The 27,057-nt window shown below is 43.5% G+C and overlaps 1 protein-coding gene across 5 annotated transcripts in view; it reads left to right on the forward strand.

Annotated features, from left to right (window-relative positions):
• The window catches only part of PTGFRN (prostaglandin F2 receptor inhibitor), a 141,564-nt gene that overhangs the window by 90,707 nt on the left and 23,800 nt on the right, over nt 1-27,057 (forward strand). For 4 of the 5 annotated variants that reach the window (XM_053312431.1, XM_053312432.1, XM_053312435.1 and 1 more), the window contains exon 6: nt 12,527-12,946. The exons of the other annotated variant lie outside the window; for it this stretch is intronic. In XM_053312431.1, the coding sequence (XP_053168406.1) occupies nt 12,527-12,946 (420 nt within the window). The remainder of the gene's footprint in view (nt 1-12,526; nt 12,947-27,057) is intronic. 5 annotated transcript variants of the gene reach the window in all.

Consider the following 27,057-nt stretch of genomic DNA (forward strand, 5'->3'; position numbering starts at 1 on the left):
TTTTAAAAACTATTAAGTATGTAATTAGAAGGATTCCATTACATTAAGATACCAATTTCTTTAAAGCCAGAAATAATACCTACTGAAACTTTAATTATTTAAACAAGGAGAGAAAAAGGCATGTTATCTTCCCTAACAAAGATTAAAATCTATTTAATTGGTTCTCCACTGCCTTGACATGATTCTCACTGTGAGTCAAGCAACCAAAAAGGGAAATTAATATCGCAGCTGTTAATCAAGTGATATTTGTGCACTCTATCTTATTAAAGCTACAGGGGCAGAAAGAAAAACTTCCCATTGCTACTTTTTGGACCAATTTGTTCACACTGTATTAAATGGGATTTCCTCCCCTTCAAAAATATAGATGCTGTACTTATGTTTTGGAGACAGAATATCTACAATATGCACAAGGCACAAATGAACAAGGCTGAAAATGTTGTAGACTGTATGTTGCTAATAAAAATCTGCTATAAAGAATAAACCTAGTATTAATCCAGACAGACTGAACATTATTCAAAAATTATATTAATGAGTTCCAAATTAAATTTGCCACCCCACCCCAACATGCTAAGGGATGATCCAGAAGTTGTAATTATTAGCAGAGCTGCAAAGCTCTTGTGTACTAGTACTACTAGTTTCCTTTTGCAATCCCACCTCTGCAAAAGGAAACTCATGCATGCAAGCCAGGAGAGCGACTTGTGGCTCCACTTGCATTGCATGAGTTTCCTTTTGCAGAGGTGGGATTGCAAAAGGAAACTCGGGCAATGCAAATGGAGCCACAATGTGCTCTCCTGGCTCACATTGCGTGAGTTTCCTTTTGCAATCCCACCGGGACTCACACAATGCAAGCCAGGAACTCACACAATGCAAGCCAGGAACTCACACAATGCAAGCCAGGAGAGCGCCACTGGCTCCACTTGCAGGCAACTACCCTCGGTTTGGCGGGGGGAGGGAGCCTGCTATGCAAAGCACAGAAGAGCTAAAAGGAGGGCGTTATGCAAGGGAGTAGGGACATTCTCTCACACACAACACACACGGGGGAGAGAGAGATTTGAGCAATGAAACTTACTTTGTTAATGCAGAAGCAGAACAGAAGAATAAAATGCAGCCAGAGGGCAGTGTGGTGGGCAGACGGCAGGCAGGGAGAGTCAGAGAACGTCCCCAGCAGCAGCTCCTCTCTCAACTAAACCAAGCTACTCCGCTCCTCCTCGTGTGTGCAGCAAGCAGGGAGGGAGGAACTGAGACAACCAGCATGGTCGGCATGTGTTCTCCGGCAGCCAATGGGAGCTCCCGCCCGCCGGAGATCTCCGTAATGAGGAAAAAAATCACAAAAAAATTCTTTTTTGCCAAAGGCAGGGGATTAGTGGGGGCACTTTTTGGCGCCCCCTGCCAAGTGGCGCCTGGGGCACGTGCCCCCCCTGCCCCCCCTATCGTTACGCCCCTAAGAAAACCTCATGGCTCTGTGGTCACCAGGAGTCGACCTCGACTCAATGGCACAACTTTACCTTCAGTGTGATCAAAATGGTCAAGCAAAGCAAAACAGCCCCCACACAAGAGAACCAGCCCTTCTGGTTTCCCCAGCTTTGAGCTAGAGACTCAACAAGGAAGGTATTCTAAAAGCATGCTGCCATGTTGGCCATCTCACTTGACCAAGTGAAGCAACCTTGTCCAGGCATATACTGACTAAGGGTGAAAGGCACTGTTTCACACTGACTTTGTGAGGGTGGGGGAGAGAGAACCATGCTGTATGAGCTTGGGTATGTACAGTGAGGGAAATAAGTATTTGATCCCCTGCTGATTTTGTCCGTTTGCCCTCTGACACAGAAATGACCAGGCTATAATTGGAATGGTAGGTTTATTGTAGCTGTGAGAGACAGAATAACAACAAACAAACCCTCAAAAGCCCAGTGCCCAAAAGTCAGCGATGGATTTGCATTGTAGTGAGGGAAATAAGTATTCGATCCCCTATCAACCAGCAAGATTTCAGGCTCCCTGATGTCTTTTCACTATATGCAGGTAACGAGCTGAGATGAGGAACACCCTCTGTAAGGGAGTGCTCCTAATCCCAGCTTGTTACAGTACCTGTATAAAAGACACCTGTCCATAGAAGCAAGCAATCACTCAGCTTCCAAACTCACCACCATGCCCAAGACCAAAGAGCTGTCGAAGGATGTCAGGGACAATGTTGTAGACCTGCACAAGCCTGGACTGGGCTACAAGACTATCGCCAAGCAGCTTGGTGAGAAGGTGATTACAGTTGGCACGATAACTCGCAAATGGAAGAAACACAAAATAACTGTCAATCTCCCTCGGTCTGGGGCTCCATGCAAGATCTCACCTCGTGGAGTTGCAATGACCATGAGAACGGTGACAAAGCAGCCCAGAACTACACGGGGGGAACTTGTCAATGATCTCAGGGCAGCTGGAACCATAGTCACCAAGAAAACAATTGGTAACACACTACGCTGTGAAGGACTGAAATCTTGCAGTGCCCGCAAGGTCCCCCTGCTCAAGGCAGCACATGTACAGGCCCGTCTGCAGTTTGGCAATGCACATCTGAATGATCCAGAGGAGAACTGGGCGAAAGTGTTGTGGACAAAATCGAGCTCTTTGGCATCAACTCAATGCGCCGTGTGTGGAGGAGGAGGAATGCTGCCTATGAGCCCAAGAACACCATCCCCACCGTCAAACATGGAGGTGGACGCATTATGCTTTGGGGGTGTTTTTCTGCTAAGGGGACAGGACACCTTCACCGCATCGAAGGGACGATGGATGGGACCATGTACCGTCAGATCTTGGGTGAGCACCTCCTTCCCTCAGCCAGGGCATTGAGAATGGGTCGTGGATGGGTATTCCAGCATGACAATGACCCAAAACACACAGCCAAGGCAACAAAGGAGTGGCTCAAGAAGAAGCACATGAAGGTCCTGGAGTGGCCCAGCCAGTCTCCAGACCTTAATCCCATAGAAAATCTGTGGAGGGAGCTGAAGGTTCGGGTTGCCAAACATCAGCCTCGAAACCTTTCTGACTTGGAGAGGATATGCAAAGAGGAGTGGGACAACATCCCTCCTGGGTTGTGCGCAAACCTGGTGGCCAACCACAAGAAACGTTTGACCTCTGTGATTGCCAGCAAGGGTTTTGCCACCAAGTACTAAGACATCTTTTGTGAAGGGATCGAATACTTATTTCCCTCACTACAATGCAAATCCATCGCTGACTTTTGGGCACTGGGCTTTTGAGGGTTTGTTTGTTGTTATTCTGTCTCTCACAGCTACAATAAACCTACCATTCCAATTATAGCCTGGTCATTTCTGTGTCAGAGGGCAAACGGACAAAATCAGCAGGGGATCAAATACTTATTTCCCTCACTGTATTTGGGCAGGGTCTGTCCTCCTCTAAGATTGTACATGCCAAGAATGTGATTTTGTTTTTCTTCGAGTGGGGGGTGGGGGCGAATTAGTTCTGCAACATTAACAGTCTCAGATGTTTTTAGTATGAGAGATTGCATGGTTTGATGCTCTGCCAAGTTGCAGTTAGCGCACTGTTCTTTCTCTTTTGCTGTTGCTTTTATATAGCATTGCACTGTGATCTCCATTGTGCAGTTCTGATGTAGTTGTCATAACCAATTTCCTCATATTCTAGGCAGTGTTTTCTCATTGTGAAAACTGCTGCTCAAAAGCAAAATGCAACAGAATGTAATCACAACTACTACCTTGTGGATCTCTTGGGAAAGGACAAAAGTATTATTGTATGTAGTTGTAATTTTGTGAAGTGTGTTGCAAGCTCAATATTTCTTATTTCCCTGTTGCCTTGTAAAAGACTCAACTCATGTTTAATATGCAACCAGTTTTTTATTGGAAGAAAACATACTGTTGTACCAACAGTTCTAAATGCCGAGGTAGTTCAAGTCTATCAATGGGAACCCTGCTTTCTTGGTACGTGATCTACCATTTTTCTACTGAGCAGCTAAAAGATGCCACCTATTTGTGAAAGCTGAGACCAAATGAGGCAGTAAGTTGAGAGGGTAAACCCAGTGGAAAGGGGCTGAAGCTGCATACTGTATATGCTAGCTTAATTTCTAGCCATTGGCAGGTAGTACCAGCAACAGGATAAAAACAGCATCATAGAAATTAAAGATGAAATTAAGCTGCCGAGGGTATTGTCTGTTTCTGTCGAGCAGTGGAAGATGGTTGTGGAAGCAATAGATTTTACTACTTCATGAATGCAGTGTGATCTGCAGTCCAGATCAGAGATTCTCAACGTGTGGGTCCCCAGATGTAATTGGACTTCAACTCCCATAATTCCCAACCAAAGGCCACTGGGGCTGGGGATTATGGGAGTTGAAGTCCAATAACATCTGGGGACCCACACGTTGAGAAACCCTGGTCCAGATCATTTAACTGATCACACGTTTCCTTAAACACACTCATTTTTGGTATGGTGGCTTTCTGTGATATAATCTATACTACTTGATAAATGTGGGTTAAACCTTTTCAGGCCCAAACATTCTCTTGAATATAGTTATAGATCCATCTACTTATAAAGTACATATTTCAATCTAGAGACTGTTTCACATGGGTTTACCATGTCCTAACTGTAGATGATGTGTTAATACATTAACATCCACATTTCGGAACATGTTTGGAAGTATATATTGCAAGAAGTTCCTAAATGGTTGCAGTTCTGTTGCATGCACCTGTATTGGGAGACTTGTTTCTTCAGGCCATTTTATGAGAAATGGCCCCAGCTACACTACTTGATTTGGTTTTTTATTTTTAAATTTGATGTGCTACTCTCTTAGTGAAAATACTACCAAAGCAACTTACATGTTACAATTATGCAACTTCAGAACGGAAAAAAAAGACTTCTCTTGGTCCAGAATTAAAACTTCCTGCATCAACAAATAAGTGTCCAGGATGAAGCATTCTAGTAGGTGCTGTGTGTCCTAAAAAAGTAATGCAGAACATTAGACCAGTGATAGAAAGGCAAAGCTCATGACATTTGGTACAATTCAGTGTTGATTCAAATTGCTGTGTTTGCTTATTCAGATAAGTTATAAGTTAATTATTACAGGATGGTCCTTGGTCATTTGCAAAAAGGTTCCACAATACATTGCTTTGGGGTACTTTTAAAATCTTTTCTGAATCTATTTCCCCCACCCATTTAGATATCCAACCTTTTCTATCTGAATCATCACTGTTCACTTTAGATGTAGAATTTAATCATATAAGTTACACTTGTGTAAGATTTGAAAGGGGTCACTTAAGATCTAGTAACAGAGAAATGTAGAGTGCAAGTATCCTTGTAATTTATTACTGAGGAGATTATCATTAAGCATTGTGGGTACCCACTTTTCTCTTTGCCTCTCTTTCTCTGGCTCTTCTTGCTTGGACCCAAGATGCTCCTGGGTCTGAGAGAAGTAGTAGCATTCTTTCCACCAAGGCCTACACAGATTCACAGTGGAGAGGAGGCCCTTGAGTTCCTGCTTATGTGAAGCCAGAAGAGAAGCTACAGGAATGAAGCAGCCCTAGCTGTTTCCTTTCTGCTGCTGATGTAAATAGATATTTTATTTACGACCCATGGTCAGCTTAGAAAATAATTTTTAAAAGGTAGAATAAAGAAATCCTACTAAAGGTTAACAGTTGCTAGAAAATAATAAAACTTCAGTCACATACAGTACCAATCAAAGACTTAACAAGCAATTGCTAACAATAAATATAAATATAAACTAAAAATTCAGGAAGAACATACGCATGAAATAAAAAACTGACGTAACCACATAGCATTAGAGCAAAACTTCTCCACCTTATATGTAATGGATGGAGATTGATTTGCCAAAAGATAAGAGACACAAATGTAATAAATGACTTCCTGACTGTTTCTCTGCTGTTGCAAGTCCAGCAGAAACAGTTCTGGTTTCATTGCAGCTGCCCTGTCCTGAGCTGTTATCTAGGTAAAGTGAATGGTGAAGACTCACTGCTGAGTGGACCTTCCCTTGGTTGTGGCAAAATAAGTACACAGTTCAGTCTCGACCGGGGGCGGATCCTGCAGGAATTTACAGCGGGGTGCAACAGGATTTTTTTCCTCATAAAAGATCCCCCCTCCCCATATAAAAATATTGGGGCTTGGATTTTCTCTCACAAATGAACTATGCCAGGGAGTGTCAAGCTCAAATCTGGTGGTGGGCCAAGTTAGATTCTGATGCACCTCTGGGGAGCCACACATAGCCTTGCTTCCACCTCACACCACCTTCTGTCTTCCTTCTCCTCTCTGCTCTTCCTCTCATTCCCTTTCTCTCCCCCACCCCTGCCCTACCACTTAAATTAGCTGAATTCACTACTTTTTACACTAAAATACACTCGGAACGATTGATTTATTTTATTTGTATTTTTAGAAGAAATTCTTAACATACCTGCCAATACTAGATTTTGCATGGACAATCCTACCACTCTTCCTCTCTCCCTTAACAGAGGTGTTGCTAGATACTTAAAAGACCCAGGGCTTGGGCCCACAACTTCCCCACATTTTGATAATTAAACCCTTTCATGCTCTCTTAAAGATATCCAACACTCTCCTCCCCACTAGTTTGCTTCACCATAAAAATGAATCTTTTTCTCTTGCATCAGATTTCTCCTGCAATCAGTAAGCACACAGTTGAGAACCAGTGTGGTGTAGTGATTAGAGTGTTAAGACTAGGATTGGGGGACTTGCGTTCCCCATTCAGTCATGAAACTCACTGTGGACTTTAGCTGAGACACTCTCTCTCTCCCCTCCAATCCTGTCACTCCTATCCTAAGCATGTACAGGTGAAACTCGAAAAATTAGAATATCATGCAAAAGTTCATTAATTGCAGGAATGCAAATTAAAAGGTGAAACTGATATATGAGATAGACGCATTACATGTAAAGCGAGATAAGTCAAGCCTTAATTTGTTATAATTGTGATGATCATGGCGTACAGCTCATGAGAACCCCAAATCCACAATCCCAGAAAATTAGAATATTGTGAAAAGGTTCAACAGTCTAGGCTCCAGGTGTCCCACTCCAATCAGCTAATCAATCCATAACACCTGCAAAGGGTTCCTGAGCCTTTAAATGGTCTCTCAGTCTGGTTCATTAGGAATCACAATCAAGGGAAAGACTGCTGACTTGACAGTTGTGCAGAAAATCATCATTGACACCCTCCATAAGGAGGGAAAGCCTCAAAAGGTAATTGCAAAAGAAGTTGGATGTTCCCAAAGTGCTGTATCAAAGCACATCAATAGAAAGTTATGTGGAAGGGGAAAGTGTGGAAGAAAAAGGTGCACAAGCAGCAGGGATGACCGCAGCCTGGAGAGGATTGTCAGGAAAAGGCCATTCAAAAGTGTTGGGGACTTTCACAAGGAGTGGACTGAGGCTGGAGTTAGTGCATCAAGAGCCACCACACACAGACGGATCCTGGACATGGGCTTCAAATGTCGTATTCCTCTTGTCAAGCCGCTCCTGAACAACAAACAACGTCAGAAGCGTCTTACCTGGGCTCAAGAAAAAAAAAAAAAACTGGTCTGTTGCTCAGTGGTCCAAAGTCCTCTTTTCTGATGAGAGCAACTTTTGCATCTCATTTGGAAACCAAGGACCCAGAGTCTGGAGGAAGAATGGAGAGGCACACAATGCAAGATGCTTGAAGTCCAGTGTGAAGTTTCCACAGTCTGTGTTGATTTGGGGAGCCATGTCATCTGCTGGTGTTGGTCCACTGTGCTTCATTAAGTCCAGGGTCAACGCAGCCGTCTATCAGGAGATTTTGGAGCACTTCATGCTTCCTTCCGCAGACGAGCTGTATGGGGATGCTGACTTCATTTTCCAGCAGGACTTGGCACCTGCCCACACTGCCAAAAGTACCAAAACTTGTACCATGATCATCACAATTATAACAAATTAAGGCTTGACTTATCTTGCTTTGCATGTAATGCGTCTATCTCATATATCTGTTTCACCTTTTAATTTGCATCACTGAAATTAATGAACTTTTGCACGATATTCTAATTTTTCGAGTTTCACCTGTACACTTGGAAGCAAATACAAATAGCATTTTTTTTAACACCAATCACAGCAGCATGCAATCCAATTTGATCTCTTCTGTTGACTACATTTCATTTAAGCAAAAAAAAAAAAAAGTCATATGCAACAATAGTGTGTGTCGTCGTCATCATCATCATCATTCTTTATTGCGGTCATAGACCAATACTTAGTAAAACATACATACTTGCAAGAAACTCAGCATAATAAATCACACAGATTATAACGCAATATTAACAGGTTAGAATTAAGGCAGATGTGGTGAACTCCAGATAGATCTTGCTGATAGCCAAAGAGAGCAGAGCACCCTCCATTACAATCATAAAACAAGAATCACGGAAAAGAGAAAGCAAAACATTATTGGAAACATAAGCGGATGTTGCAAATGATATAACAGTACCTAGCCATTTTGCTAATTAGGTCGTCATCAAGACTGGACAGTAAATACTTCAAATAAAAGTCATCCAAATGCCTGGGAAAACGTTGCAGTAAAGGAGACACTAATCTTAAGTGGGCATCCCTATAGAAATTACAATATAAAATGGCATGCGCACTTGTCTCCACTTGACCAGACCCGCAAGGGCAAAGTCGAGCAGAGAAAGGGGTACCTTTAAATCTTTCCTCCATAACAGCAGATGGAAGCGCATTTAGACGGGCAAGCGTCAAAGCACGTCTAAATTTAGGAATGGTAATTAGACTCAAATAGCTAGCTAGTTTAATGTTAAGCATTTGATCCCCCAAAAAGACATTCTTAGGCAAGGAAGCAACTTCTTCTTGCAGTTCCATATCCATGATACGTTGTTTGATCTCAGTCCTGGCTCAGTCATATCCCATTTTGATAATCTCATCCTGAGAGAAACAATAATGAGCCAATTTGTCAATAATTTGGGTCTTCCACTTGAATCTGAAACAATCAGTCTTAATAAGGGGGGCCAATCCTACACAAGAGAAGACAAATGATATTCCTCCAATAACAAGTTTCCAATCTAATCATACCCACCTCTTGTCTTAACGCAACATTAGTCACGCATTGGGGGACTAACAATATAGATCTCAGAAATTTAGACTGCAGGGCTTCTAACGCCGTAAAGTTGGTAACAGGTCCTATTTGGGCTCTGTACAACACTTGAGGGTGGACTTTAGATACAAATAGTTTAACTGCAGCGGGGATATAAGAACACCACCCCCCCTCGAGAAATGAAAATATGTAATTAGATTAGTAGTTAGCTGTGTCGTCAACAGAGTAGATTTGAGGTGGGCATTGTGTGACCCTGATGAATGAAAAACCACTCCTGTGTGTCTATATACTACAGTGTGTGTGTATATAAAAATGAATTTCTTGTGAACTGATTTGCAAAGCCTTATTTTGAAGCAAGTGTACAAAAATAGACTTTTTGTGGGGGAGCATGTTACAAGCACAAAGCAAAATAAAATAAAATGGTAATGTTTAAAAGGGGAAACATGTTAAGAGAACAAATTTTTTTTTCATATTTTGCTATTTAAACTATGTTGGGAACTCTGTTGCTAAAAAAGCAGCATATAAATATTTTTAATAAGGGCGGGGGACAGGAAGAGAAAGAAACCCACACACAGATACCAGATTAGAGCCATAAGCAGTGTATCTTCAGGAACAAAAACAGATCCATTTTGTCAGAGCATCCCCCCCCTTCTTTTCAAAACTTTAAATACTTTTGCACTGACTGATTTCCTCAGAAGAAGATATACTGTTGGGATGGGGAGCGTTTTTCTTACAAGTTTGCACTAGAACAGTTTTGGCATACTTTGAAAATGTTGTTCTTTTAAAAAGCTTCTCTCTCTCTCTCTCTCTCTCTCTCTCTCTCTCTCTCACGCACACATACACACACACGGTATGGGATTTTTCTCACATGTACAACACACACACAGTTCATGGGGAGGGGGGAGAGAGAGCAACATGGTAGCTTGAGCAAGGGGAACAAATCACACACAAACAAAACAAACGGCAAAAGGTTGGTTTATACAAAACGTTTTACTTTCCTTCTTGGAGGGAGACAACCAGCCCAACAGCCAGCTCCTCAGCTCTGCAGTTACATACAAATTCCAAGCAGGGGAGGAACACAAGATTCCAGGAGAACCAATAGGGCTGGGAGAAAAGTTAACCCTTTTTTTACTCTGCTACTGCCGATCTCCAAGAGACTCCACATTAATTCACAGGGGGTACAACTTGCACCCCGCCTAGATCCCTAGTCTCAACCACTGCCATCTCGAACCTCCCTGTTTTTAAGGGAGATAATAGAGATTGCCCTGCCATAGGCCCAGACTTCCATGGGGCAAGGTTTGACAGTCACCTCAAGCAGCAGAGCTTTGGGATACTGGCAGTATCCTCCTTCTTCCCTCTGCTGCGTGCCCACTGCTGTGGCTGCAGCTCTTTGCTGGGTGATGGCTAACTACCACTCAGCAAAGAACTGCTCCAAGACAGCAGAATAAAGTGTACTGGGTCAGCAAAGTGTTTTCTCAAAATATTTCCTCCTGCTGCTCCCTTCCTGGGTGAGAGCAGTGGAGGAGCAGGAGGGTGGTTTGGGCTCATGCTGCTGGGTGAGGTATGTGGGAAAGAGTGACATGATGGGCTACGTGTATGTGTGTGTAAGGAAAGAGAGTTCAGTGGGGTGGGGGACAAGAGAAGGAAGGGCGTGACAGGTTGGCATGGGAGGTGGAAGTGGGGAGTGAGAGAAAAGGCTGGGCACAGCAGGCTGGGCACAGGGCAAAGAGAGAGAGAGAATGAGAATGAACAGGAACAGGAATACTAATACAATGAATATTTATGTACCACTTTTCAACCAAAGTTCCCAAAGCAGTTTACATACATACATGAAGTTAAAGTGTGCTATCGAGTCGATGTCAATTCCTGGCACCCACAGAGCCCTGTGGTTGTCTTTGGTAGAATACAGGAGAGAATTACCATTGCCTCCTCCCACGCAGTATGAGATTATGCCTTTCAGCATCTCCCTATATTGCTGCTGCCCAATATAGGTGTTTCCCATAGTCTGGGAAACATACCAGGGGGGATTTGAACTGGCAAAGATGGCCCCCTGTCCCCAAAAGGCTCACAATCTAAAAAATAAACACAAGGCAGAAACCAGCAACAGCCACTGGAGGATTGCTGGGCTGGGGATGGATAGGGCCAGTTGCTCTCCCCATGTTCAATAAAGAGAATCGTCACTTTAAAAAGGTTTCTCTCTGCTCAGTTAGCAGGACAGCTGGGCAGCGGGTGGAAGAAGAGTGAATGTGTGCTGGAGAGTGCAAGAGAGAAAACGTGGCATGCTAGGATCAGGAAGATCTGCAAGGACCATGGATGTGAAGAGATGGTGGGGTGGGGAGAACTTTGGCTGGTTTTCACGTGCCACAGGAAGAGGTGGCATATTGCTACCCTGTTTCAGGCGCCCCAGGGCATGGGCCACCCTGCTGGCACTGTAGCAATCTGGGCATGTGACTTTCTCTATTCTCCGTAAAGGTCCAGAATTCTTTCAAGCAGAAGAGAGGCAAACTACCATGCACAGAGTTGATGCTCTGCTGCAAGAGCTGCAAATTATTTGCAACAGAGGCTCTGCAAATAGAAAGGCATAAAGAATATTTTGCTTTATGACTGATGTGATAACTGTGCCAAAATAAGGCAAAGACCTGAGCGAAATATTAGGACTATAGATGTTCTTAAACGCTTTGTTTTTGAGAGGTGAATTTGGGAGATGAGTGAGTGCCATCTTTAACTATTATTTGGTTGGGCCAAATACTGTTGTATTGTCTCAGATATTCTATATTGGGAAATACATAGGATGCTGCCTTATACCAAACCAGACCACTGGTCCCTCTAGCTCAGTATTGTCTACCCAGACTGGCAGCGGCTTCTCCAAGGCTGCAAGCAGGAGTCTCTTTCAGCCCTATCTTGGAGATGCCAGAGAAGGCACTTGGGACCTTCTGCTCTTCCCAGAGTGGCCCCATCCTTATAGTACTCACACACGTGGTCTGTCTCCCATTCAAATGCAACCAGGGTGGACAATTCATGCTTGCTACCACAAGGCCAGTTCTCCTCCCCAAATTTACCAATCCAGTACTATTGGATTGGTAAGATTAATTCTTTGTGACTTACATGCCCATTCGAATAGCCCGTCTACAGTGTGAAACTAGAATTTTGACTTCATATTAAAGCTCACTTACAGCTTCACTCAAGCATGGAGATGAAATGCTCAGTATGTAATTATTCTGCATGCCTGCCTTTTCCTACTGTGTCTGTTTCATGCATTGTTGCAACATGCTGTTTAATAGTCGCTGAAAGCTATCTCTTGGGTATGCCTAGTGTCCTGTGATTCTCTGTATCTGCATCTGATGCACCCCTCAATTTTGCACTCGAAATGCAGAGACACACTGAATTCCTTGCTTGTTGCTTTGTCTGGCGTTTGCTTGTTGCTTATGTCTGTGCCTCCTTTGCTCTTCTCAGATTATGCGCTGACTGTAGAGGCTGTGAAGCTGAAGCCATTCTTCATGGCAGGGCACACCTTTGAAATGACATGCAAGGTGTCTTCCCAGAACATCAAGACTCCTCGGTACTCAGTCCTCATTACAGCTGAGAAGCTCCTGAATGACCAATCAAATCCCAATGGAACCACACGCATAATTTCCCTCAATCAAGATTCAGTGGTCAGACGGGAAGACTGGACAGACCAGGACCGGGTGGATGGTGTGGTCTTGGAAAAGGTCCAGGAGAATGAGTTTCGCTACAGAATGTATCAGACCCAGATTTCTGATGCTGGACTGTATCGCTGTGTAGTGACTGCATGGTCACCAGGGGGTGGAGGCATGTGGCGAGAAGCAGTCAATGGTCTCTCCAATCCCATCCAGATAGACTTCCAGATTTCAGGTCAGTAGAAAACTCTATATGGCAGCAACTGGAAGAGCACTATGGTGATAGGGACCATTGTTTGGCTTAGTACAAGAGGCATTTTATATAGCTGGATTGACTTGAATTGCCCAGTTCTCATATTGCTGGTGTTTCACATGTTGCAGCAGAAGAGCTCTAATTCCTTTCTTTTCCTTGTTGAACCCCACCTGCCATGTAATAAATCTGACTGTGTTGTAAGCACCATTGCTCACACAGCAGTGAGAATCAAACTCTAGCAATCCATTCTGTGTCTGGGAAGAAATGTTGATGATCCCTCCCAGCAAATGGTATATTTATGCTGGCAGCTGGGTAGTGCTTTATTAGCTATGGAAGGAAGCGAAATGCAAAGTGACGCTGACTTGCAGCAGATTCTTAGAAAGCAGCCTCTGGATGGTGGTTGAAAGCAGGCCTACACACACATGACAACATGTTCCTTCCTTTGCTCTTCCCAGTCCTCTGATGCGTGGAGTCTGGCAGTTGTTCTGACTGATGTGCTAGCTTCAGACAGGGGTGTGTGCATGCAGGGGTAATATCAGGTGGGGCTGAAAGTAGGAATGTTTGAATGCCGTATACAGAGCCGTGGCACCCCACTGTTTGCTGATGTAAACATGGAAAGTGTGAAGAAAGAAATGGAACAATGTGTATAAGCCACAATCAGTTGCAGTTCTCCAGTATGCATCCACTGTATGTACCTCACTGTTCTGAGATGATTTGAATCCCCTTCACATTTTGTTTGCTGGGTGTATGTATATGGCATTACCATGGTGCTGTGTACAGTGTGAAGCAGTTTTTGTGTATGGGGCCAGTTCCTGCTTAGGACGTATGTTCACAGTGTACAGTCAGTTTTACCCATTGTGGTTTTATGTAAGACAGTCTGAAATGCTTCAACACAACACAGGAGGGTTTCAGCCGTATTCATTTGGATATGTGCCCAGTTCAGACAATACATGTAAGAAGTGAATAAGGCATGGAGGAACTACTGTTAAAGGAAATCCTTAAAAGATTTTCACATAAAAGCTTTTAGTGGGGGTTGCAACAGACTTCTGTGTTGGTATTGATTTCAGATTGAAGCTGGAAAGACTTATTTAGATAGGAAGACCTTCCAAATGCTTGTCTGGCTTCCTGCCAGAACTGTTTTGGAGCACCACTTTGTCTGAATGGTTTCATGTTTCAAGAAAAGCTCTTTATTGTACAATCTAGCTGAACTGCAGGTGGTCTCTCTTCTCCCCCCCTCCTTTTTCCCCCTGTACAAGTTGGTGGCTACACATGCGCTGATTTTCACCATAGGAGACATACAATGATGCTTCAAAAAAGTTTTCATGAATGGTTAAGAGAAAATGTATAAATCATATTATTCTTCCAGTGGTTATATTATCTGCTGGAGATGGAGGATTCTCTACTCTTCATAGAGCTGCATGGGTTTTTTAAAATTTGCTTTTACATGCTGTAGCGAATTTACTCTTTTGAATATATAGTCAAAAGCAAAAATCTCTTCTAACTTCTATAGCCAAAAAAAAAAAATCAGAACACACAAAATCAAATCTATATTACGTGTTTCGTCCTTCTGTTTCAATGGAAAACTATTCCCAGGCCTGTATCAAAATATGTAGGTTCAATTTACTGTATGAAGTCTCCTAAAATGAGAACTGTAGCTACCTTACTTAATATTATTTTAAAATCTAAAAGTACTAATTGCTAGCATCTGCTTCTTGGTTGCACAGCTGAAAATATCCTTCACTTATTCTGCTCATTATTCATAGTCTTTTAGTCCACATCACATTACCTTGCCCCCCAAACAGTCCACTGGTCTGTATCTTTTAGTGACATGGGACCCCCATGTTAGCCATTCTCTGCTCTTTGGAAGAGGAACAGAATACAGATGTGACTAATAATACTATTTTTTTGTTTATTTTATTACATAGTACTTGTGTTTGCAACTCTTGAAGCTGACAATAGTTTGAGACAACAGTGCACTATCATTCTTCTCATTGTGACATTCTGCTACAACTTTCCCAACATATATGCCATGTAAAAAGAGAAATAATATCCCTGTTGATAGAGAGGTTTCTCTTTTATCTACCTTAGATTCTATAGCTTTCAATATTTATTGAAATATTCTGGTATTTTAGTGGGTCCTGTGATTTGGGTGTCTGTGTGAAGATGGAGATGTGATAGTTGTTTTTGCAGTTGTTGCTCAGATTCATGGTCTTGGAATTATTATGAGTCTACGATTGTCGCAAGGAAATTAGGTTCATCTTATTTATTTATTTATTTATTTATTTATTTATTTATTTATTTATTTATTTATTTATTTTATTTTATTTTATTTATACCACGCCCAAACTTACATCTCTGGGTGGCTAACAATTAAAATACATATAAAAGATAAAACAATTCAACATATATCAACACATAAAAGTTTTAAAAATACAATAATTAAAAACCATAAAATTAAACAGTATTTTTTAATTAAAAACTTGAGAAGGCTTGGGTAAAAAAATGGGTTTTCAAGTGTTTTTTAAAAATAGCCAGAGATGGGGATGATCGTAACTCAGCAGGGAGTGCATTCCACCATCTCGGGGCAGCAGCCAAGAAGGCCCGTCTCTGTGTGACAACCAAACGAGTTGTTGGTAACTGTAGATGGACCTCTCCTGATGACCTCAATGGGTGGTGGGGATCATAATGAAGAAGATGTTCTCTTAGATACCCAGGGCCTAAGCCAATTAGGGCTTTATAAGTTATGACAAGCACTTTGTATTTTGCCCGGAAACCTATTGGCAGCCTCTATCAACAAAGGAGTGATGTGGTCTCTCCGAGATGACGCAGAGACCAACCTGGCCACCGCGTTCTGTACCAACGGAAGCTTCCGGATGTACAAAGGCAGCCCCACATAGAGCGCATTGCAGAAGTCAAGTCTGGAGGTTACCAACAAATGTACCACTGTTTTGAGGTCATTGATCTCCAGAAACGGGCACAGCTGGCGTATCAGCCGGAGCTGATAGAAAGCACCCCTGGCCACCACCTCAACCTGAGAAACCACACTGCGGACCTGTTCATTTTGGGGAAGTGTGACCCCATCCAGAACAAGTAGATCAAAATCGTCTCTGGAGTTCTGACCCCGCACAATAAGTACCTCCGTCCTATCTGGATTCAGCTTCAATTTATTCTCCCTCATATAGCCCATTACTGCTTCCAGGCAGGCATTTAGGGAGCATATGCCTTCTCCTGAAGAAGTTGACATGGAGAAGTAGATCTGGGTGTCATCAGCGTACTGATAACATCCAGCTCCAAATCCCCTGATGATCTCTCCCAGCGGTTTCATGTAGATGTTAAAAAGCATTGGCGAGAGAGTGGAGCCTTGAGGGGCACCACACTTAAGCTCAGATTTTGAAGAGCAACAATCTCCAATCGACAACATCTGGAACCTTTCCGAAAGGTAGGAGCGGAACCACTTTAAAACAGTGCCTCCCACCCCCAACGCCCTCAGATGCTCCAGAAGGATACTATGGTCGATAGTATCGAAAGCCACCGAGAGGTCCAAAAGGACCAACAGAGTCACACTTCCTCTGTCAATTGCCAATTGGAGATCATCCATCAGGCCGACCAAGGTAGTCTCCACCCCATAGCCCACCCGAAAGCCAGTTTGAAATGGGTCTAGATAATCAGTTTTCTCCAAGACTGTCTGGAGCTGAGAGGCCACCACCCTCTCAATTACCCTGCCCCGCCACGGGTGGTTGGAGACAGGCCTATAATTGCTCAACTCTGAGGGATCTAATGCAGGCTTCTTTAGAAGAGGTCTAATGATTGCCTCCTTAAGACAAGGAGGCATCCTGCCCTCCCTCAGAGAAGCATTTATGATTTCTACCAGGCAGGCCTACAACAGCCTCCCTGCTAGATAGAATAAGCCATTTTGGACAAGGGTCAAGAGAACAAGTGGTAGGCCTCACCGATCCAAGCAGCTTGTCCATATCCTCAAGAGTCACACACTGAAATTGATCTAGTCGAATCGTATAAGAGGAATTGTTGGACACCTCCAGTTCAGACATCAAATTAATTGTGGAGACTCCATCTAGGTCGGCCTGAATCCGAGAGATTTTGTCTGTGAAAGATTCATTAAACACATCACAGCGGGTGACGGATGCTTCCAAATTCTGGTTTAAGGAGGGGGGGGCAGATACTAGCTCCCTCACAACCCTGAACAACTCTGCCGGATGTGAACTCACAGAAGCAGTACGGGCAGAAAAGAATTGCTACTTTGCTGCACGTATCGCCTGAGCATAGATCTTTAGATGTGCTCTATGTCGTTATCTTTCGGATTCAAGTCGAGTCTTTCTCCACTTGCGTTCCAGTCACCTACCTTGCCGCTTCAGCCCCCGTAGATCTTCCGTATACCAAGGGGTTAGGGGTCAATTACACATATTCAATATGGTCCGATACCCTAACACATGGATCCTCAATGTTGGGCCCCCAGATGTTCTTGGACTTCAATACCCATAATCCCCAGCCAAAAGCCACTGGGCCTGGGGATTATAGGAGTTGAATTCCAAGAACATCTGGGGGCCCAGCGTTGAGGATGCCTGCTCTTACAGGGACCCTGTTAAGGGAAATGTCATATTTATAGATCACAGCCACTCCACTTCACCGCCCATGTCCCTTCACCTGCTCTTCTACAAAATATCCTGGAGGGAGAAGCTGGGACCAAACTGGACCACTAGCTTCCCCCAACCACGTCTCAGTAATACATACCAGGTCGGCCCCTTCATCCATAATCAAATCTTGGATGAGCTCTGGCTTATTTTGGACCGACCTGACATTGCAGAGGAGCAAGGTAAGGCCATGTGGGTTGTTGGCAATGCTCCCCAAGGTCAAAGAGCTGGCAGGACAGCCGGAAGGGGAGACAGCTATTAAATTTGTGACTACCCTTCCCCTGGAACGGCCTGCTGACCTGCCAACATTACTTCTTCTATTCCCCACCACCACTGGAATAGCTGCCCCACATTCAATGAAGGCGCCCCCTGTCTCCCCATCTCCAGGCAGACCCAAACACATTACCCAATCTCAGCAACGAAGCTGGCACACTTACTGCTACAACTCCTAATACAGTCAAATTATATGGAGTGCAGCCCAACCCTCAACCCTCAACCCTACACTGAAGGTTGGCACCAAAGGCCGGCCCCCTTTAGTGGCTGGCTTCGGCGGCCACCTGCAGGCTGGCTGCATCGCCTGCCGCAGCCCTTCCCTTAAATAGCCCCCAGAGTCCTTCCTCTCACAAAGGACTCTGGGTAGGGCTGATGTAAGCAATCAGTGCCTACAGGTGGTGAGCATTGGCACTTGAGGGAAGGGAGGATCCCAATTAAGCAGCAGCTCTGTGCTGGGCTCAGTTGGTCCGTCCAGCAAATGAAGGGTGGGGAGAAGTAGCTCCAAAGCTCCCGGCTGTCTGACAAAGGAGGCTTGATATTAAAAAGCCATAGCTCACCTCCTCCATTCTCCCTTATGACCATCCAGGGCATCCCTGGGCTCTTGGCACTATGCTGCTATAATCTGTTGTGTTTTCTTTTGAGAGGCCCCCATTTTATCAGCGCATGGATCCAGCAGTTCAGTGGTTTTTAGGACTGTAATCAGTAGCTTGACATCAGTCTCTGTTCTCTCAGGGCAGGCCTTGACAAACTGTCTTTGGCTCCAGGAGCCAGACAATGGACACTTGATTGAATTACTGGATTTAGTGATGGACATTGCAGAGCAGGAGTGAAAATGGACTTCTTTTTATCCCCTTTATAAGTAACATACTTTGAACAGGAACAGGGCTGCCTGGGTAAAAAATGGGTTTTATTAAATAACACTACTTCTGAATATCCTCATCTAGATTAAATTTCTAGGTGCCATGGATCTCTGACGCCTGAGATGCATGAGATGTAATTTATCAGAACCAGCGGAGAACATAGGATAAAGGGATGTCTGCATATCCTGACCTAATGTACTTGGTGTCCCCATAAGACAACCTGTTAAGCAGATTATAACACCTTAGATCCAGAAGCAAATATTAGATTAGAAAACAAAAGTGATATCAAGGTGCTCTAGACCCTCTTGTCTATCTTATTTTATACCTTTTAATAAAAGGTTTTGGCTTTCCAGGAACATAAAGTGGTATGTACCACTTCAGGGTACAGTTCAGAAATATTACAGATAGATATTTACTTTAGAAGCACTATGTAGACTTGAGCTATAACTCACATTTATTCTTTAGCAACAAAAGAGTTACATATTTAATATCAGTGGTGTTAGAACACTGTACAACCATGTCCTGAAATATTGTTCTGGGTGGGATACAACATTGCATGGCAAGATGGTGCTATTCCATATAGTAACCACAATCTGTTGTTAGTCTGCTGGCCCATCACCCCATGCCACACTCCCTGTTTCCAACCTTGGCTCAAATCCTGGCCAGTAAGCAACTCACCTGCTGTTCTCTCCAGTGCTGCATCTCAACTCTGGTCCCAGTCCTGTTGGAACTTGTGCTTTTCAGCCTGATGTTTGGCTACCTGCAGTCCAGCATTGACAGTAAAAGACCAGTTAGAACCAGCTCTTTTTATTTGCACGCTTATAGGCAAAGACTTGGGACCCCAAACTGATTTCATTGTCTAGCCATAGAAGTGTAGTGATACTCATTTCTATATTCTGTTTTGCTTGAAGTCAAGAGTAAACAGACTTCAGTAACACCCTGAGACATGGGTGTTTCATAGTGCCATTCTCCCCCTTGTGTACTCTTACCAGCCCTGCCTTTTCCTATTAATTTTTAAGTTGGGTTGTCCTGTAAAACAAAATTGTGGACCAATGGTCTGACTCTGTGTAAGGTAACTTCCGATGTTCCCTGTGTGAAAAGTAAGTTTGTTTGAAAGTATTGCCCCTCCCCACTCAGTGTGGCAAAATAATCCTCAAGATATCTTTTGATTTAATTGGTTGAGTTAGAGATAGGAGTACGGGAAGCAGCCTTATACCCAGTCAGACTATTGGCCTATCTAGCTCAGTATTGTCTACAGCAGGCCTGCTCAACTTTGCACACACACACCCCAGCTGTTTTTGGACTACAACTCCCATAATCCCCAGCCCCAGTGGCCAGTATCCAGAGATTAAGGGAGTTGTAGGCCAACATCTGCAGGAGGGCCAAAGTTGAGCAGGCCTGGTCTAGACTGACTGGCAGTGGTTTCAGGCAGACTCTTTCCCAGCCCTACCTGGAGATGCTTCCAGGGATTGAATCTGGGACCTTCATCATGCAAGAAGATTCTCTACTACTGATCTACAGCCCCCTCCCCTAACAGGAGTATTTTACAGCACTCTCATGTAATCGCCTATCCAAATGCAAACCAAAGCTAACCCTGCTTAGCAAAGGGGGTAGTTTATGCTTGCTACAGCAAGACCAGCTTAAATATGGTTCAGCTCACAGTGGCTTCACAACTATCTGCTTCATTTGGCTGTGGCACTAAATAAAATAACCAAAGCATCATTTTGGTGTGTTTTTTTATGTACATGCAAATTATTTGAGGGGGGGGGGCTTTTCTTCCTTTACAATATATAGTGTGTTCCCTATCTTCTAAAAATCTATCTACATCTATTTCTAAGTAGTGAAAACCATGTATTAAATGTATACCAAACAAGAAGAATGCACTTTTAGTAGAAAACAGTGCTTAAAATTAGTCTTCCTGGTTAATGATTTACATTATTATTTAAATCTAGTCCATGCATGTGCCTGCTGCTCAATGGGCAATTTAGGCTCTTGCACACTTTATAAAGGGCAGCTTCATATGAAAATAAGTTGGCGGGAACTACTGGTTCTCAGCAAGCTGGTTCCAGGCAGCTACTTCCACTCATTTCTGTGTTGTCTGAACCTGTCAAAGTCCTTTTCCAGAGCAGCACTTCTGTCCGCTGCCCAATTTCAAGTGTAGTTTGCATACATGTTGAGTGGCAGAAGGAAGTGCTGCTCAGGAACTAGACTTTGGTAGGTTCAGATGACACAGAAATGACAATGGCGAATATTTATGTGCTGCTTTTCAACAAAGCTCCCAAAGCAGTTTACATAGATAATACTGTAAATAAATAGAATGGCTCCCTGTTCCCAAAGGGCTCACAATCTAAAAAAGAAACATCAGGTAGACACCAGCAACAGCCACTGGAGGAATGCTGTGCTGGGGTTGGATAGGGCCAGTTGCTTTCCCCCTGCTAAACAAAGGGAATCACCACTATAAAGAGATGCCTCTTTGCTCAGGTAGCAGGGGTTTGAATTGAAAGTAGCTGCTTGCACCGGAATAGTTGGTTCCCACCAACTTATTTTCCACCAGTTGTGTGTACCCACCCAGATAGAGGGAATGATAAATCTAGTGGCAAGCCTTTTTGAGTTCTACCCAGAGCAATGGAGTTAAGGGTGAAAATAGGGAAGAATTTTAAACTTAGTTTGAAAGGAGCCAAGGTACAGAAACTATTGAGCTGTGTGCTGAGATCTTGATATTCAAAATATGATTGAAACTAAAAATACTCTGTACTGATCAAGGCATCTATATGCTCTCATGTATAGCTTTTTCCTCCTTTCTCTGAAGCGAAGATATTGGCTCAAAACAGCCCATTCCCCACCCTTTGGATTAACTTGCCTTTACTGAATAGGAATGTGCTGCATTAATTCTGGTTTGGCTTTATTGGTAGCTGGAAATGCAAGCCACAGCTAAAACTCAGAGGCTTTCTTTTCATAATATCTTCTGCTGTGTGATTAGTGCTAGTTCAAGCAAAGCATTATATACAGAAGAACAACTGATGGTTGTGGCTGGAATTTGGGGTGAGGGTGGGGAAGGATGAGTCTATTGAATGTAGTCTTTAACGGTGCCAAGTCAGATGGTAGGGTAGATATGAGTAATATTTTGGATTAGAAAAGGCTTCTAGATTACGTCAGTTTTTCCCATAGCTCATCTTAGGGACAGGGGGTTATATGCTATTCAATGTAGCATTGAAAAGTCACATTCTTATGAACCTGGCATGGCTAGATAAAGTACTTGGCTGCAGTTGGCTATAGGATAAAATTGTATCTTCGTGCCCCAGTTTTTTAAGTGTATAGGATATATTTTAAATAAATGTGTTGCTTTTACATTGTTGTGGCACCTTTTGGGCACTGCATTTCAACCAAGGCTGACCATAAGATGTTTAAATGTAGGCCTCTTCATATATAGCTAAGTTGTTATACCATTGTTATGTCCATACAAGATTAGCATCTTCTCCACTTTGCACTTGCCCACACAAATCTTTTGCTGGTTCCTCCATGGAGGAGACTCTGGGGCAGATATGGGGTTACAGAAAGGGAGTGCATCTCTGCATATGCCTTTCCTACATGATACTTAGTATATGTCCAGAGAGATTCTTCCCTCTGCAATTTGAGAGAATTGCAGAGGGAAGAATCTCTCTGGACATATACTAACTTCCCATGATTCTTTGTTCCCAAATGGAAAGTAAAAGTAAAGTTGTGCCGTGGAGTTGATGTCGACTCCTGACGACCACAGAGCCATTTGGTTTTCTTTGGTGTAAGTACTGAACTGCTAAAAGGGCCTAGATCTCTCCCCAGGAAGTTTTTCACACCTGGCTTTTAGTTTGCATCTCCTCCAGAATGGAGGTGTGTGTTCTCATAGCCAAATGTATCCCGAAGTACCCGCTAGCTATCGGGGAGCATTTCACACACAATTCAAGTTTTTTCATTATACATCAGAGTGTACTCCGATTTATACCCAGAGTAAAAAAAAATCCACTTTGCGTCGGGTTTTTTGGACAACTTTGAGCGCACAGTAAAACCTCACAGAAAACCCACAGGTAAAGCCTGCTGTCTGGGAAAGCTCCTGGATTTGGGGAACTGAGATTTGCATTATCCTTATGAGAGCCTCTCTCTCTTCACTGATATGCCCTACTCTCCAGAAAGGGACATGCATAGGATGAAGGATGCATAGAGCAGCAGATCACTGTGAATATAGCATCCATGAGCTCAGATAGAGAAATTGTTATGTGCGAAGATAGGCTACCCCCTGCCAAAAGAATGAGCCCAAGACCATGTGTGTGTGATTGTGGAAAAACTTGGGAAATCATTGTATTCTACCAGTGTAACAGCCTTTGCTTATATACATCCACCTCTCACAGCTCTCTTCTTGATGCTTCTGCTTTGATGTGACAAATACGGAGATAATCTGGATTGGAAGAAGATGAGTGTGGTTTTAAAGTTGAAGGAAGAAACATCAATAGCTGTGCTACGCTGATGCCACTAGGGATATGCACGGAATCGGTTCAGAGGCCCTATATGGGGCCCTATATGGGCCTCCGGACTGGTTTGACGGTGGTGGATGTCCAACTTTAAGAGCAGGGGCGGGTACACTTACCCCTCCCACCGCTCCCCCCCCCGCCAGCGTCTGTTTTAGTCAAATCCCATTAGGGCAGCAGCATACCTCCTTCTGCCCCATTGCCCCCATTGTCCAGATCTGACCGGAAGAATCCAACGTGCTGGTGCGAGCGCATGTCTTGTCTGGTGGGCGTGACATGCGCGAGGTGTATGCCCACACTGGCGCACGCAGATGCGCTAGATACTTCCAGACAATGGGGGCAACGGGGCAACAGGAATGTACACTGCTGCCCCAATAAGATTTGACTAAATTGAGTGGCGGGAGGGGTAAGTACACCCTCCCCCACTCTTAAAGCAGCCTTTGAGCCTCCACTGCACGGTTTTGTGCACATCTCTAGATGACACCACTCTGATAGCTGAGAATGCAGATGATCTGCAAGTTCTAGTAATGAAAGTCAAGGAGCACAGTGAACAAATGGGACTACGACTAAATGTAAAGACGATTAAACTAATGACAACGGGAACAGCAACCAGACTCAGAATTGATAATGAAGACATTGAAATAGTCGATAGCTTCTGTCTTTCAGGATCGATCATCAACAGTAAAGGATCCAACAGTCAAGAAATATGCCGCAGACTAGGACTTGGTAGGGTTGCAATGAAGGCCTTGGAAAGGATATTTAGATGCTGTGACATGTCTATACCTACAAAGATTAGAATTGTTCAGACAGTGGTTTTTCCCATGACACTCTATAGATGCAAAAGCTGGAATTTGAAGAAGCAAGATGAAAAAAAGTATTGACGCTTTTGAACTTTGGTGTTGGAGAAGACTTTTGAGGATACCATGGACAGGCAGGAAAACAAACAAATGGATCATAGGAGAAATCAATCCAGAATTTTCACTTAAGGCACAAATGACCAGGCTGCAACTATCATACTTTGGACACATTATGTGAAGACCCAGCTCCCTTGAGAAGTCCATAATGCTGGGAAAAGTTGAAGAAAAGAGAAGAGGATGACCAGCAGCAAGGTTGATGGACTTGACTACAACAGCAATGAATGCACCACTGAGAGTCCTTAAAGCCCAAGTTGAAGATAGATCATCTTGGAGAGAATCTATGTGGTCACTAAGAGTTGACACCGACTTGATAGCACTTAATCAGTCAATCAGCTATTGCTGCTATAAACTATCTGGTTTTGCTGGGTCTCAGATTGACTGGAGCTCTTGGGTGCCTGTCTTCCTAGAGTTGTCCTTTGGTTTGTTTGTGAGATAGTGTTATGGTGAGTATTGGACAGTGGCAGCTGTGTGTGTAATATTTTTTGGTGATTGCAGTGATGATTTCCATGTCTGGCCTTGAGACTAACTTCTGCTTCACTTACTGCTCTGCTGTGCAGTCTGGATTGCAAAGTGTTGTATTCAGTCAGAATGTGGCTGAAGTTGCTCTAGTTGAGTGTATGGCTATGCTTGCTGCTAAGTAGGGGTCCTGCTGTGGCAGTGTTGCAATGCTAGGAAATAATGTAAGGAGTCATAATTGTGTGTGAGAGCAACTTGTGCCAATGATGATATTGCAGCACAGGCACTATGGCTGGCAGTGGATTCTAGGTCAGTGGTTCTTTTTTAGCCATTTTCAGACTGTTTGAAATGTATGTTCTGTGTTGGGGCAGGAGACAGATTCCCTTTTTGCTATGTGCTTCTTCAGTGTTTTTCAAACCAGGGTTGCAAAATGCATTGCAAATTGCAATGCAAAACTTGGGTGCCTGCACTCTATGAGTGCAGCTTGTTCTGGTCCCAAGAAACAATGGAGCAATTCGAAACATCCCATTGTTCCCGATGGGTAGCTCCTAGGGATGCCAAAGAGAGTTGGGTGGTAGGGCATGATGAGTGCTGCCCTTCATACACCCATCATGCCCTACCACCCAACTCTCTTTGGCAGCCCTAGGAGCTACCCATCAGGAACAATGGGGTGTTTGAGTTGCTCCATTGTTCCCTATGGCTGGAACATTTGAACTGTTGCGAGGTTTATTCCGATGAAACAACCGGGTCGACCACTGTTTCAACAGAACGTTTCAGCTGTCTGCATTTCCCCCCAAGCTCAAAACAAAATGTAAAATCCATTTTGTGTACATAGCTACAGCAGATGATTAAGCCATGTATTAGGTCTGCTCATGCTTTCCCTAATTAGTAGCAGCAGAAATAATTTTTTTCAATGCTGGTCACAACTTGTTGTGATGTAATATTTCAGCAGTGGCTCTGAGGTTACAGGATTCCCTCTCTTAGAGACCCCTCTGGCCCTCTCGTTATGCTCCTTCAGGTGACAAGCTAAGACTTGTCTCTTCCATAAGAAGTTTGGGACTCAATGTTCTTGTTAGTGGTCAAATTTTGATTTGCTGGCTCTTGTTTCTTTACAGCATTTTATTGCTCCTGTTAGATTTTTGTTTTTAGATTGATTGATTGATTGATTGATTGATAGTGTAAGCCAGTTTGTGCTGCTGGTGCAAAACAAGCAGTTTAATGGGTTTTTAAATATTCCCACTGTCACAGTTAACAACTACTTGAGTACAACCAAAATTTTCTACAGATATTATTAATTCATTAGAGGGTTAACTTTTGTTAATATAATCTCCTGTTTTCTCTCATATCGGTGTATTCCCTAGGTCAGTAGCTAATGCCTGTTAAATGGGTTGGATTACAGTTACTCATTTATGTTCTCGCGCATGCTCGTGTTCTCTCTCCTTTCTCTCCCTTATCTATAGATATTAAAGGTTATTATATATTTAATGTTCAATCCATCTTCCATCTTAAGAACATAAGAACAGCCCTGCTGGATCGGGCCCATCTAGTCCAGCATCCTGTTTTACACAGTGGCCCACCAGATGCCACTGCAAGCCTACAGGCAAGAGTTGAGGGCATGCCCTCTCTCCTGCTGTTACTCCCCTGCAACTGGTACTCAGAGGCTTCCTGCCTTTGAGGCTGGAAGTGGCCTATAGCCCTCCAACTAGTACCCATTGATAGACCTCTCCTCCATGAAGTTATCCAAACCCCTCTTAAAGACATCCAGGTTGTTGGCTGTCACCACATCTTGTGGGAGAGAATTCCACAAGTTGATTATGCATTGTGTTAAAAAGTACTTCCGTTAGTTGGTCCTAAATGTCCTGGCAATCAGTTTCATGGGAAGACCCCTGGTTCTCTATCTACTTTCTCCACACCATGCATGATTTTATAGACCTCTATCAAGTCTGACCATATTTGTCTTTTTTCTAAGCTAAATAGCCCCAGGTATTGTAGTCTTGCCTCATAAGAAAGGTGCTCTAGTCCGCTCATAAGAATGGTGCTCATCGTCTTGGTTGCCCTCTTCTGCACCTTTTCCAGTTCTACAATCTCCTCCTTTAGATATGGTGACCAGTATTGTACGCAGTACTCCAGGTGTGGCTGTACCATCGGTTTGTATAAGGGCATTATAATATTAGCCGTTTTATTATCAATCCCCTTCCTAAATATCTCTAGCATGGAATTGGCCTTTTTCACACCTGCCACACATTAAATCAACACTTTCAATGAGCTGTCCACCATGACCCCAAGATTCCTCTCCTGGTCAGTCATCGACAGCTCAGATCCCATCAAGGTATACTTGAAGTTGGGGGTTTTCGTCCCAATGTGCATCACTTTACACTTTCCAACACTGAACCGCATTTGCCATTTTGTCGCCCACTCACACAGTTTGGATAGATCCTT

Source organism: Hemicordylus capensis, chromosome 3 (assembly GCF_027244095.1).
Source record: "Hemicordylus capensis ecotype Gifberg chromosome 3, rHemCap1.1.pri, whole genome shotgun sequence".
Lineage (NCBI taxonomy): Eukaryota > Metazoa > Chordata > Lepidosauria > Squamata > Cordylidae > Hemicordylus > Hemicordylus capensis.